Below are 15,794 nucleotides of genomic sequence, written 5' to 3'. Positions count from 1 at the left end.
GGCAATACAAGAGACATGTCAAACTGAATAAGATCTTGTCTCACCATTACTATCAGCTCTCAAGCTCGGCACAAAGCACTGTTGTTAGGCCTATGGACTGTTGCTTTAGCATTCTATAGTCTCCAAAGACTGAACAGCAGATAGCACTAAAGCTGCTTAGTAAATTCATTACTCAACCCCCAAGTGATAGCTGTAACAGTGTAAACAATGTTGTACAATGCCTTCAGAAAGTATTCACACCCCTTAACTCCCCCCCCAAAAAAAATTCTGTTACAGCCTGAATTTAAAATAAATTGAAACGAGATTTGGTGATACTGGCCTAAATACGATACCATATAATGTCAATGTGGAAATGTTTTTGAAATGTTTACAAATGAATAAAAAATGAAAAGCTGAAATGTCTTGCAACAATAAGTATTCAACCCCTTTGTTATGGCAAGCCTAAATAAGTTCAGGAGTAAAGCATTTCTACTAAGCTAACACATGGAAAAGATTTTTAATCTTAGGACCCCTTTTTATATATATATTTTTACAAATTATTTGATAATATATTGAATTTGGTCATTACTACATTAGCCCATAGAAACGCATTGAATAACACATTCATAAATGGCAAAAAATACTTTCATTTTTTAAATCATAAGGGATACGGTTTTGAAGTGTCTGTCCTATATCTAGGAGATATAAGAAAGCTCAGGAAATATTCAAGTTTTTTTTAATACATATTTAACAGCTTATTTTGGTTGGCACAAAACTATCTCCATACTTCCATTAATTTGTATAGGTTACCTTCAGACGAGTCCAAAGACACTTGTGGGGGTCGTAGAGCAAAACAGAGCATCGTGAGAGTTGAGAGTTTCCCCTTTCCACAGTGGGGTCATATTAGTTTGTAGCCCAAATGGTTTGGGCTCGGCACATCAGCGTTACCGACTTCAGATGCGTTCCTTAATATTTTCAAGCATGGTGGTGGCTGCATCATGTTATGGGTATGCTTGTCATCGACAAGGACTAGGGAGTTTATATTATATATATATATATATATATTATATATATATATATATATATATATATATATATATAAAAACAGAATAGAGCTAAACACAGGCACAATCCTAGAGAAAAACCATGTTCAGTCTGCTTTCCAACAGACATTGGGAGACAAATTCACCTTTCAGCAGGACCCATAAACTAAAACACAAGGCCAAATATACACTGGAGTTGCTTACCAAGTTGACATTGAAAGTTCCTGAGTGGCCTAGTTACGGTTTTGACTTAAATCGACTTGAAAAGTTTGCAGATGACACTGTAGCGGTAAACCTGATCACCGACAACGATGAGATAGCCTATAGGAGGTCAGAGAACTGGCAGTGTGGTGCAAGGACAACAACCTCTCCCTCAACAAAGGAGATGATTGTGGACTACAGGAAAAAGAGGACCGAGCACACCCCCATTCTCATCGACGGGGCTGTAGTGGAGCAGGTTGAGAGCTTCAAGTACCTTGGCGTACACATCACCAACAAACTAACATGGTCCAAGCACACCAAGACAGTCGTGAAGAGGGCACGACAAAACCTATTCCCTCTCAGGAGACTGAAAAGATTTGCATGGGTCCTCAGATTCTCAAAAGGTTCTACAGCTGCAACATCGAGAGCATCCTGACGGGTTGCATCACTGCCTGGTATGGCAACTGCTTGGCCTCCGACTGCAAGGCACTACAGAGGGTAGTGCGTACCTCCCAGTACATCACTGGGGCCAAGCTTCCTGCCATCCGGGACCTCTATACTAGGCGGTGTCAGAGGAAGGCCCTAAAAATTGTCAAAGACTCCAACCACCATAGTCATAGACTGTTCTCTCTGCTACTGCACGCAAACGGTACCAGAGCGCCAAGTCAAGGTCCAAGAGGCTTCTAAACAGCATCTACCCCCAAGCCATAAGACTCCTGAACATCTAATCAAATGGCTACCTTGACTATTTGCATTGCCCCCCCCCCCCCCTTCACGCTGCTGCTACTCTCTGTTGTTATTATCTATGCATAGTCACTTTAGTAACTCTACCTACATGTACATATTACCTAAATTACCTCAACTAATCGGTGACCCTGCACATTGACTCTGTACTGGTACCCCCGTATGTAGCCTCCCTATTGTTATTTTACTGCTGCTCTTTAATTATTTGTTACTTTTATTTATTTTCTTTTTTTTCTTCTCTTAAAACTAAATTATTGGTTAAGGGTTAAGGGCTTATAAGTAAGCATTTCACTGTAATGTCTACACCTGTTGTATTCGGCGCATGTGACAAATACAATTTCATTTGATTTGAAAATCTATGGCAAGACTTGAAAATGTCTGTCTTGCAATGATCAGCAACCAACTTGACAGAGCTTGAAGAATTAAAAAAATAATAATGTTCAAATATTGTACAATCCAGGTGTGCAAAGCTCTTGGAGACTTACTCAGAAAGACTCACAGCTGCCAAAGGTGATTCTAACATGTATTGACTCAGGGGTTTGAATACTTAAGTAAATTAGATATTTATGTACCTCATTTTCAAAAAAAATTGCAAATATGTCTAAAAACATGTTTTCACTTTGTTATTACTATGGGTCATTTCCAATTCAGGCTGTAACACAACAAAATGTGGAAAAAGTCAAGGGGTATGAATATTTTCTGAAGGCACTGTATGATATCATAACATAGCCTTTCATTACTAAGTCTTCGCCTCCTCAGCTTCATATCTCAGTGTTTATTCTACTATGTATGAGATAATTCCTGAGGAATTATGACTGGGGATGGACATTACTTCTGAACACTCAAAATAGTAATCTTAAACTCCACAGAATAAAGAAATCACTCTTTGGCCTTTGGGTTCAGTAAAAGCCACAAAGCTGAGCGTATGTGGGGGGACAGCAAACCGTTTAGCCGCATGGGAATGCCATGAGGCGTGAGTAGCCTTGGTGTTGAAAACAAAGCAGAAATAAGCCTCTACCTGCTAATGATTTGGCTTACTCAGTGATCTTATTCTCCACTTTAGGCTCCACAGCTTTAGCTTTGTTGTCGTCAGATATCTCATTGTCTTCAGCAACTACAATATCCATTAGAGTATTGTCTTCAACGCTCAGAATACTCTCAATGGCAGTAACCTCTATGACTTTATTTTTCTCTGGACTTTTATTCTCCACGCTCTCGTCGCTCTCGTGAAGCAGTTTCAACCTGGACGATTTGACCATGAGAAGGTTAGGAATTAGACATTCAAACTCGACCAACTCTATCAGCACTCAAGCTGGGGAGAAAGCGCTGCATGGAATGTTGGCTTTGAATCCATGCAGTTCAGAGTTAATATGCCCGATTATATGTAACCAATGAATAATCTGTTAATAATATGTGTTACCATAAATCTTAACATTGTTCAGCTTTGCAAGTTTGTGCCCAAACACTGTCCATATATACTGAACAAAAATATAAACGCAACATGTAAAGTGTTGGTCCCATGTTTCATGATCTGAAATAAAAGATCGCAGAAATGTTCCAAATGCACAAAAAGCTGTTTTCTCTCAAATTTTGTGCACAAATTTGTTTACATCCCTGTTAGTGAGCATTTCTCCTTTGCCAAGATAATCCCTCCACCTGACAGGTGTGGCATATCAAGAAACTGATTAAACAGCATGATCATTACCAAGGTGCATCTTGTGCTGGGGACAATAAAAGGCCTAAAATGTATAGTTTTGTCATGCAGCTGTCTCAAGTTTTGAGAGAGCGTGCAATTGGATTGAATGTTAATTTCTCTACCATAAGCCACCTCCAACGTCATTTTAGAGAATTTGGCAGTACATCCAACCGGCCTCACAACCGCAGGCCACGTGTAACCATGCCAGCCCAGGACCTCCACATCCGGCTTCTTCACCTGCAGGATCGTCTGAGGAGGGGGAGGAGGGTGCTGAGAAGTATTTCTGTCTGTAATAAAGCCCATTTGTGTGGAAGAACTCATTCTAATTGGCTGGACCTGGCTCCCCAGTAGGTGGGCCTGGCTCCCAAGTGGGTGGGCCTATGCCTTTTCAGCCCCACCCATGGCTTCACCCCTGCCCAGTCAAGTGAAATTGTCAAGTTGAAATTGTTCATGTCGCGTTTATATTTTTGTTCAGTATAGACGACGCTGGTTGAGTTTTTGTTTTCATGGTCCTTCGAGACAGAAAATGTAATTGAATTTTTCTACAGGTCTTGTACCTGTTGTCCCAATCATGCTCCATTGAGCAAGTTTCAAAGTTTACACCAACCCCTTTGTCCCCATAGTTTAAGAAAAATCAAGTTACACCTTATCCCGAACTTCAACTTGTTAGGTAAAAGGCACAAAGCATTGAAGCTGTACATCTGTGACATTGGGTGCCATGAGGAATGCGTAGCCTAGTTTATATGGCATCAAAGCACAACTTCTCAGCACATTCCAAAGCGGGAATAAGCCTCTATCTGGTAATGATTCAGCTTACTCAGTGATCTTATTGTCCTCTGTAAGCTCCAAAGCGTCAATGTAGTCCTCAACGACAATATTGTCCTCGGCAACTTTTATGTCTTGGTTGACCGTTTTCTCCTCTGGTATTTTATCGTCTTCAGTGATTATAATAATGACTGAAACTTCTGCTATCTTATTCTTCCCAGGACTTCTGTTCTCCTGAGATATCTTCTTCTCTACAGTTACTATATTCTCCTCTGCAACTTTTCTGGCTTCATCGATTGTTTTCTTATTGGATATTTCCCGCATAGTATTCTGTTCATTCATTTTAATTTTCACAATGACTGTCAACTCTTCTGTTATTTTATTGTCTTTATATATCTTATTATCCTGTGTGGTCGTAATGTCTTCATCGATCTTAATTTCCTCAATGACGGTAATGTCGTCTGTAACCGCTGGAATCTTATTTTCCTCAGAACTTTTATTTTCCTCTGCTACTTTAGCCTCCGCAGATATCGTCTCTCCAACGGCCATCTCTCCAACCGCTATATTCCTATCAGAAGATGTCTTGTCCTTATTTACATGCTTTTCCTCAGGTATCTTGATATCCGGTGTTAGGATGCTCTCTTCAATCTTAATTTTCTCAACGGCAGTAACCTTTGTTATCTTATTCTTGTCAGGTCTTTCATATTCCACTGTAACTTTTTTCTCCTCTGACATCTTATTGTCCTGTTTAGTTGTATTTTCTCCAGCATTCTGAATGATTTCCTCAATGACCTCCATAACCTCATCTGTAACCTCTGTTATTTTGTTATTGTCAGGACTTTTATTTTCCGCTGTTACTTTAGACTCAGATATCTCCTCTCCTCTGACTATATCCTCCACTGTGGTCATATTCTGATCATATTCTTCTGTGACTGTAACCTCTTTTACTTTAGTCTCTTTAGAGACTGTACTATTCTCCTCAGCAGCAACTTTTTTGTCTTCGTTTATATTTTTGTCCTCAAATATCTTATTGTCTTGCATAAGGGTATTCTCTTCAACAATCTTAATTTTCTCAACGACGGTAACCTCTGTTAGTTTGTCCTTGTCAGGATTTTCATTTTTCTCTGCTACTTTAGTCTCCGCAGATATCGTCTCTCCAACGGCCATCTCTCCAACCGCTATATTCCTATCAGAAGATGTCTTGTCCTTATTTACATGCTTTTCCTCAGGTATCTTGATATCCGGTGTTAGGATGCTCTCTTCAATCTTAATTTTCTCAACGGCAGTAACCTTTGTTATCTTATTCTTGTCAGGTCTTTCATATTCCACTGTAACTTTTTTCTCCTCTGACATCTTATTGTCCTGTTTAGTTGTATTTTCTCCAGCATTCTGAATGATTTCCTCAATGACCTCCATAACCTCATCTGTAACCTCTGTTATTTTGTTATTGTCAGGACTTTTATTTTCCTCTGTTACTTTAGTCTCAGATATCTCCTCTCCTCTGACTATATCCTCCACTGCTGTTGTATTCTGTTCAACATTCCTGATTACCTCATTGACTGTTACCATAGGTGTATTCTCTTCAGTGACTACATTCTCATCAGCAGCAACTTTTTGGTTTTCATGTACATTTTTCTCCTGAGATATCTTATTGTCTTGTGTGGTCATATTCTGTTCAATGATCTTCATTTTCTCAACGTCTGTAACCGCAGATACTTTAGCCTTGTCTGGATTTTCATTTTCCTCTGTTATGTTTTTCTCCTCAGATATCTTATCGTCAGTGATTGTGTTCTCTTCAGGAACAACTTTTGTGTCTTCGTGGAATTGACTCTCATTCGATATCTTACACGCCACTGTGGCCGTATTCTGTTCAAGGTTCTTCATTTCCTCAATGATTGTGACCTCTATTATTTTAGTCTCAGATATCGTACTATCCTGTGTAGTCATATTATCTTCAGTTTTTGGAATTATTTTCTCAAATACCGTAACCTCCTCTGTTACTATATTCTCCTCAGATGCAACCTTTTTGTCCTCATTGAAATTAATCTGAATAGATATCTTATTTTCCTCTGTTATCTTATTCTCTTCAGGACTCTTAATGTCCATGCTCTCGTCGCTCTCCTCCTGAAGCATCTGCAACCTGGACGGTGTGCAGAAGGGGACAAACAGAGCTTCAGACAGTCTCAGACAGTTAGACAGTCATAAACCGTAGTTTTAAACATGTACAGAGCTTGATTTAAACATCAATTTTCAATAGTGCTCCCCAAATAGTGGGCAAAACCAATATTGATCATTTTAATGCTAAATCCGCTGATTGAGGTGCCTTGATGAAACTCCGGTCACCCCTGTAATTTGAACGGCTGCATCCATATCATGAAGAGCAGACAAACAGCAGACGAACAGAGCCCCTCAGCCCTCCAGAATGTATGTAGGCTACTGTGCAGCAGTGTTAGAAATAGCAAGCTCTGTATCCTATCAAACATCTGGTTAATGAGTCAAACTATAGAGGGAAGAGGATGGGGTCAAAAGTTTGGATATGAGATGTTAACATGCCTGAGATAGAAGCTGCCCCTAACTACAGATTTAGGATCAGATTAGACAACCCCTGACTATAATCTTAACCATTAGGGTGGCGATTTAATGTTTGACTCCAGAGAAGTGGTTAAGGGCAACATTCATCTACTCTGCTGTGGATAGAAGCATGGAAGGATAACAGGAAGTAGGAGCGGGACTTACTCAGGGTCTTCCTCGTTCTCTTCCTCCTGGATATTGGGCAGTCTTTGCAAAACAGACAGTGAGCAGGATGATTATTAAGGGTCGTCTCCTTGGTGATGACGTGTGTGTATGTGTCTGTGTGTATATGTATGTGTTTCTGTGTGTGTGTGTGTGTGTGTGGGGGGGGGGGGAGGCACTTACTGCTCTCCATCAGCCTCTTGCTGTGAGTCTGTGGCCCTCTGGGCACTGGCGGCCTGCTCCTCCTCTAGTTGTCTAACTGCCATCTCAGCCGCCTGTCTGGCCACCTCCTCAGCCATCCTTGCTTCGTTTAACTGCTGCTGCAGCCTGGAGACCAGGTTAGAGGGCAGGGATCAATACATCGGACAATCACACAGAGCCAAAAGGAATTGATGAACACAACGGCCAATCCCAATTCATCACTCATACAGACAAAGGGAGACAGATCTCTGGGAAATATACGAGGTTGTAAAAAAGTGAGTGTGAGACAGAGAGAAAAACACATAGGGAATAGGAGGAAGAGGAACAGGAGGAAGAGGAAAACAGATGGAGTCTTTTATTACTTCTCCTCCACTTTCGCCACAGCAGCCTCCTCTGCCTCTTTCTTTATGCTCTCTATGAGGGGAGTCCATCTCTCTGTCTGTGTCTCTGCATCTTCTGCTTCTTGTTGCATTTCTAGAACCTGCTGCGACAGAGAAATACAGTACACACAGAGAGTATGGCTATTGCAGCTCCAGATAAAGAACATTATTAAGTTCAATGCCATTTCCATTAGGAAAATGGAACAGTTTTGTTTCGTCACATCATGTTGGTGACTTTCTGATCAGCTTTGAAGCTATTGCCACTTTTGTCCTTTCAAGCATGGTAATCTACTGACTACTAGCAAGGCTGTCTCTGATTCTGCCTCTGACCTGGGGTTTGAGTGAGGGTAAGGCCTGGAGCAGGGCCGCTCCCTGAGCCACTTTGTTCTCCTTCTCCTCCCAATCCGGGTCCACCTCCTCCAGAACCATGTCTTCATGGCCTTGCAGGATGAGGACTAAATTGGAAATAGGAAACAAGTTGCAATAAAAGGAGGTGGGTCAGTGGGTTAAGTGTTAGAGGATATGGAACAGTAGGGTGGGATCAACCAATCAAGAGAAAGGCCTCATATTCAGCAGCCAATTAATGCTTAAACTGTATTCTTAACCAAGTGGGAAGGTGGTATTTATCACATAATGCTGGGAAAAATCCACTTGAAGCCCCTCCAACTGATAATAACTAGTAGGAAGCTCGTCTATCACCCCTGAGCTTCTACTTCTCCCACAAGCTTCGACTTCTTCAAGCTTCGACTTCTTCGACTCCTCCCACAATTTTCCTACATAGGAAATTACCTCGACAACAGCATTTTTGGCAAACGATTTAATCCCATCAGTCACAATAGGGATTTTTTTTGTACTTAACAGGTTCTACAGAAGTTAAAGTTTTCCAAATAAGTCATATATTATGCATGACCAAGGTGTCTAATATGGTACAGAGAAGTTTCAAATGATTTCTCAAAATGGTCACAAAACCACAAGCATAAATCTCCAAGGTGTACTTTTAGCGATGAATTTGGCACCAGAAGTCTGTGTTCAACAGCTTTAAACATAATGTTTAAAGGGTGTAGTTTACATATGCACTCTAACTTTCAATAGATTGAATCCATGATGCTCGTGGTACATGAAAATATCTTTGTGGTCATATTTGTGACCAATGGGAAAATAGTGGCTTTGACGATTATCCATTAGCCTTTACATATGTTTAAATCAGCGATTTTGACTGTAAAACGTCATATTTTGCTATTTTTGGGGGAATTTCCATTTGGGAATTACCAGACTTTCAGCATGCTTATAGGGAAGGACATTCAACAAGAACAAATGACTGATGATTGGCTGAGAGAAATTGATTATACAAATATTGTGGGGCTGTTTTGTTAAGCTTCAGTGTGGCTTTTGACATTATCGATCATAGTCTGCTGCTGGTAAAACTGATGTATTATGGCTTTACACCCCCTGCTATATTGTGGATAAAGAGTTACCTGTCTAACAGAACACAGAGGGTGTTATTTAATGGAAGCCTCTCCAACATAATCCAGGTAGAATCAAGAATTCCCCAGGGCAGTCTAGGCCCCTTACATTTTTCAATCTTTACTAATGACATACCACTAGCTTTGAGTAAAGCCAGTGTGTCTATGTATGTGGATAACTCAACACTATACATGTCAGCTACTACAGCGACTGAAATGATTGCAACACTTAACAAAGAGCTGCAGTTAGTTTCAGAAGGGAAGATATAAATTCGTCCTAAATATTAAAAAAACTGAAGGCATTGTATTTGGGAAAAATAATTCACTAACCCCTAAACCTCGACTAATCTTGTAATTAATAATGTGGAAATTGAGCAAGTAGTGGTCATGGTCAAAACATATTGATACAACAGTAGCTAAGATGGGTCTGTCCATAATAAAGCGTTGTTCTGCCTTCTTAACAACACTATCAACAAGGTAGGTCCTACAGGCCCTAGTTTTATCGCACCTGTACTCAGTTGTGTGGTCAGGTGCCACAAAGAGGGTCTTAGGAATATTGCAATTGGCTCAGAACAGGGCAGCACGGCTGGCCCTTGGATGTACACAGAGAGCTAACATTAATAATATGCACATCAATATATCCTGGCTCAAAGTGGAGGAGAGATTGACTTCATCACTACTTGTATTTGTGTTGTGAGATGTATTGACATGTTGAATGCACCAAGCTGTCTGTTTGAGCTACTGGCACACAGCTCGGACACCCATGCATACCCCACAAGACATGCCACCAGAGGTCTCTTCACAGTCCCCAAGTCCAGAACAGACTATGGGAGGCACACAGTACTACATGGAGCCATGACTACAATGGAACTCTATTCCACATCAAGTAACTGATGCAAGCAGTAAAATAAGATTTAAAAAACAGATAAAAATACACCTTACGGAACAGCAGGGACTGTGAAGGGACACAAACATAGGCACAGACACATGCATACACCCACATACACATGGATTTTGTGTTGTAGATATGTGGTAGTAGAGTAGGAGCCTGAGGACACACACTTAATGTGATGTTAAATCAGCTATGAATGTAGTGTAATGCCTTGGCAGCAGCTAATGGGGATCCTTAATAAATACCTATAGACACATACACTGAAAAAGTGTAATAATTGAACAAATATTTAACGTCAATAGGTATGTTAAGTGTCTCTACCAAAATGGTAGATCTGGTTTATGTGCGTTTTGCTGAATAGTCACAAAGGTAGACCTGAGTATTGGGACATAGCCACAGGTGTAAACCTGGTTCATATGGGTATTTGGGCTGAGATATAGATATGCAGATGTAGATCTGGTTTATATTAGTATTGGGACTCAGTCAAAGGTGTAGACCTGGTTTGTACAGTAGTAGTACTTGACCTGAGTAGCAGGGATAGACCTGGTTTACATATGAGTATTCAGGCTACGACACATTTAGACCTGGCTTAGTTGACTAATTGGGTTCAAGCACAGGTCCAGACTTTGTAGGTATGTAAATTGGAGCTGAAGTACAGGTGTAGACCTGGTTTGTATGAATAGCGGGGCTGAAATACATAAACACACCTATTGTTATGACAATTGGCAGTGACATGTAACAGTAGGAAAAAATCTATATTGGGTTAGAAGTGCAGATGTATACCTGGTCTGTAAGGATATTGAGGCTAAAGTACAAGTGTAGACCTGGTTTGTATGAATGTTGAGGCTTGGGCACTGGTGTAGACCTGTCTTATATGAGTATACCCATGGATTTACCTGGTTTATATGAGTAATGGGGTGTAGGGATACACAAGGCTCATACAGGTAATGGGTCTTGATGTACATTTATTGCCCATTCAAATCCTTTCTGGCAACAAGTTTGTGGTAATAAAAAAGTGAATGGGGCTTTGGCACGTGTTTTACCACTGTACTATGAGTTTATCTATGAAATTATTAGCGTATACAGGTCAGAGGTCACAGTACTAAGATATGCAAATAACAATGTTGGGGTGTGAGGCTAATAGCTGGATATAGGTTACTGTTGTTGACTTGGGGAAGACAGGTCTAAGGAAACAGGGTAACAGAGCTGAGATAGGCAAGTAACATGGATGAGGTGTGTTGGAAAAGGAACTGGGGTTTATCATTAACAAATAGGGTCTTTAGGGCTAAGATATGGATGTATCTGTACTTGATTGTATCAATATTAGGGTACTGGGATGTGGGTGTTAGTGTTTTTCTTAAATCATCTATAATATTGCAGATATATTATGGCTTCTATCAATGTAATTGTCTGCATCATTTCCAATACCCCATATGTATTTTTTTGTAAATATGCAGTACCAGTCAAAAGTTTGGACACACCTACTCATTCAAGGGTTTTTCTTTATTTTTACTATTTTCTACATTGTAGAATAATAGTGAAGACATCAAAACTATGAAATAACACATATGGAATCATGTAGTAACCCAAAAAGTGTTATATCAAAATACATTTTATATTTTAGATTCTTCAGAGTAGCCACCCTTTAACTTGATGACAGCTTTGCATACTCTTGGCATTCTCAAAACCAGCTTCATGAGGAATGCTTTCCAATAGTCTTGAAGGAGTTCCCACATATGCTGAGCACTTTTTGGCTGTTTTTCCTTCACTCTGTGATCCAACTCATCCCAAACCATCTCAATTGGGTTGAGGTCAGGTGATTGTGGAGGCCAGATTATCTGATGCAGCACTCCATCACTCTCCTTGGTCAAATAGCCCTTACACAGCCTGGAGGTGTGTTGGGTAATTGTCCTGTTGAAAAACAAATGATAGTCCCACTAAGTGCAAACCAGATGAGATGGCATGTCGCTGCAAAATACTGTGATAGCCATGCTGGTTAAGTGTGCCTTGAATTATATATAAATCACCGACAGTGTCACCACCAAACCTCCCCCACACCATCACACCTCCTCCTCCATGCTTCACGGTGGGAACCACACATGTGGAGATCATCTGTTCACCAACTCTGCATCTCACAAAGACACAGCGGTTGGAACCAAAAATCTCAAATTTGGATTTCCACTGGTCTAATGTCCATTGCTTGTCTTTCTTGGCCCAAGCAAGTCTCTTCTTCTTATTGGTGTCCTTTAGTAATGGTTTCTTTGCAGAAATCTGACAATGAAGGCCTGATTCAAACAGTCTCCGATGAACAGTTGATGTTGAAATGTGTCTGTTACTTGAACTCTGTGAAGAATTTATTTGGGCTGCAATCTGAGGTGCTGTTAACTCTAATGAACATATCCTCTACAGCAGAAGTAACTCTAGGTCTTCCTTTCCTGTGGCGGTCCTCATGAGAGCCAGTTTCATCATAACGCTCTATGTTTTTTTGCGACTGCACTTGAAGAAACTTTCAAAGTTCTTAAACTTTTCCGTATTGACTGACCTTCATGTTTTAAAAATGATGGGTGCTGACCTCTAAACTTAAAAATATGAAATATCCTTATACATGTCACTGAGGGAGAGAGGGGAATGTAGAACGTTTACATTCTGTCAGAATATGCTATTGTTAGCCGTCAGGGATCCTATGGGAGGAGAAGAGACACAGTATGGTACAAGTCAACATGACAGCCGTGAGTTGGGGAGGAGTGAGGAATTTGGGCAGAGGCCAGGTTAGATGAAGTGAGGAAGAACAGATATCACTAAAGTTTTGTATAGCAACAGAGGTGTACTGGCTGCTCAGATGTGTAAGGAGGGGAAAAGGAGAAAAGGAGAAAAGGTTAAATACCAGTAAAAAAAAAAAGCATAGGAGAAAAGGTTAAATACCAGTACTTGTGTGAATATGTTTTTTTGTCTGTTCAGCTGTCCGACCCTTTGGGTGAATAAACTTGGTTTGAGCTTTTATAGTTTTCCGTCAGTTTTTACACTGTTATTTAGAACCTAACAAAGTAATGATGGACTTTCATTTATTTTTGCTTATTTGAGCTGTTCTTGCCATAATATGGACTTGGTCTTTTACCAAATAGGGCTATGTTCTGTTTACCACCCCTACCTTGTCACAACACAACTGATTGGCTCAAACGCATTAAGAATGAATGGAATTCCACAAATTCACTTTAACAAGGCACACCTGTTAATTGAAATGCATTCCAGGTGACTACCTCATGAAGCTGGTTGGGAGAATGCCAAGAGTGTGCAAAGCTGTCATCAAGGCAAAGGGTGGCTACTTTGAAGAATCTCAAATATAAAATATATATTGATTTGTTTAACACTTTTTAGTTTACTTCATGATTCCATATGTGTTATTTCTTAGTTTTGATGTCTTCACTATTATTCTACAATGTAGAATATAGTAAAAATAAAGGAAAACCCCTTGAATGAGTAGGTGTGTCCAAACTTTTGAGTGATACTGTATATACTTTAAAATATATTTTCCTGCTTTATTATTTCCCCTAACCCTACCACCCCTCCCCTAATTTGAGTAAACTAATGGACAACAATACTTAGGCTTCTACTTCCAGCTTATACGTATTATATACATTTTACGGACAATATATTTTACATTACTTATCTTTTGTTTGTTTTTAGTCCCAGCCTTCAGCTACCCTCAACCCCTCCCATCTATTGCATCTCTGAAGACCATCCAGTTTTGATTTCTAGCTGCCATATATTTTCCCACTGTGCTGAGATGTTTCACAAAGGTTCTGAACCTTTCTATTTTCATTGTTTATACAGATTGTAAATGAAGTATTATTATATTATTGACCGATTGACTAATCCCCCAGCAGTGCTATTTGTAGAGTTGGCTCCATGTAAATGTTGCAATTTTTCAGTCATTCCTGAACCTGCGACCAAAAACAGGGCAGTACCAAAACAAGTGATCTAATTATTCTGGGTGTTAGTTTTAGGGCATGAGGGTAACAGGGCTGGGATGTGTTAGTAATTGGGTTTAGGTGTGTGGGTAAGTGGGCTGAGGTATATAGAGATTGGGGCTGAGATATAGGGGTACAGTGCATTCGGAAAGTATTCAGACACCCTGACTTTTGCCACATTTTGTTATGTTACAGCTTTATTCTAAAATAGATTATATCTTTTTTTATTTTCTCATCAATCTACATGCAATACTCCATGATGAAAAAGCAAAAACAGATTTTTCGATTATTATAATTTTTTTTTACAACAAGAACCCCCTGGAAATATCACGTTTGCATAAGTATTCAGACCCTTTACTCAGTATTTTGTTGAAGCACCTTTGGCAGCGATTACAGCCTAGTGTCTTCTTGGGTATGACGTCACAAGCTTGGCACACATGTATTTGGGGAGTTTGTCCCATTCTTCTCTGGAGATCCTTTAAAGCTCTGTCAGGTTGGATGGGGATGGGACACAGCTATTTTCAGATGTTTGATGGAGTTCAAGTCCGGGCCCTGACTGGGCCACGCAAGGACATTGAGACTTGTCCTGCAGCCTCTCCTGCGTTGTCTTGGCTGTGTGCTTAGGGTCATTGACCTGTTGGAAGGTGAACCTTCGCCCCAGTCTGAGGTCCTGAGCGCTCTGGACAAGGGTTTTCATCAAGGATCTCTCTTTACTTTGCTCCGTTCATCTTTGCCTCGATCCTGACTAGTCTCACAGTCGCTGCTGCTGAAAAACATCACCACAGCACGATGCTGCAACCACCATGATGCTGCTGCCACCACCATGCTTCACTGTAGGGATGGTGCCAGGTTTCCTCCAGACGTGACACTTGGCATTCAGGCCAAAGATTTTAAACTTGGTTTCATCAGACCAGAGAATCTTGTTTCTCATGGTCTGAGAGTTCGTCAGGTGCCTTTTGGCAAACTCCAAGCGGGCTGTCATGTGCCTTTTACTGGGGAGTGGCTTCCGTCTTGCCACTCTAGCATAAAGGCCTGATTGGTGGAGTACTGCAGAGATGGTTGTCCTTCTGGAAGGTTCTCCCATCTCCACAGAGGAACTCTGGAGCTCTGTCAGAGTGACCATCTGATTTCTCAGTTTGGCCGGGCGGCCAGCTCTAGGAAGAGTCTTGCTGGTTCCAAACTTCTTCCATTTAAGAATGCTGGAGGCCACTGTGTTCTTGGGGACCTTCAATGCTGCAGAATCCTTTTTGGTACCCTTCCCCAGATCTGTGCCTCGACACAATCCTGTCTCAGAGCTCTACGGACAATTCCTTCAACCTCATGGTGTAAGGTGTGCGTACTGGCGGTAGAGAAGTCAGGCGCAGGAGAGCAAAAACTGTGTTACCAACGGCGCAGTTTAATAATAAAAACCACCGGAAAACAGAACAATCAATAAATGGGTACAAAACCCGTCACACACCAGATAAACGTGCACAAGCACTAACAATAAACATTTCCAGACAAGGACATGGGGGGAACAGAGGGTTAAATACACAACATGTAATGATGGAATTGAAACCAGGTGTGTGGGAAGACAAGACAAATGGAAAATGAAAAGTGGATCGTTGATGGCTAGAAGACCGGCGACGCCGACCGCCGAACGCCGCCCGAACAAGGAGAGGAACCAACTTCGGCGGAAGTCGTGACACATGGCTTGGTTTTTATTCTGACATGCACTGTCAACTGTGGG

General features: G+C 40.8%; 1 protein-coding gene across 3 annotated transcripts in view; it reads right to left on the bottom strand.

Moving 5' to 3' along the window:
* The window catches only part of LOC106561912 (uncharacterized), a 71,702-nt gene that overhangs the window by 15,865 nt on the left and 40,043 nt on the right, over nt 1–15,794 (bottom strand). For 2 of the 3 annotated variants that reach the window (XM_045688956.2, XM_082957691.1), the window contains 4 exons: nt 8,073–8,197; nt 7,725–7,846; nt 7,345–7,488; nt 7,165–7,206 (listed from right to left, as the gene is read on the bottom strand). In XM_045688956.2, the coding sequence (XP_045544912.1) occupies nt 7,165–7,206; nt 7,345–7,488; nt 7,725–7,846; nt 8,073–8,197 (433 nt within the window). The remainder of the gene's footprint in view (nt 1–7,164; nt 7,207–7,344; nt 7,489–7,724; nt 7,847–8,072; nt 8,198–15,794) is intronic. The other variant, XM_082957690.1, reaches the window with a different exon arrangement.

Source organism: Salmo salar, chromosome 11 (assembly GCF_965601325.2).
Source record: "Salmo salar chromosome 11, fSalSal1, whole genome shotgun sequence".
NCBI classification, from domain to species: domain Eukaryota; kingdom Metazoa; phylum Chordata; class Actinopteri; order Salmoniformes; family Salmonidae; genus Salmo; species Salmo salar.
Note: the sequence above shows the minus strand (reverse complement) of the source record. Positions and strands in the feature narration are given on the sequence as shown.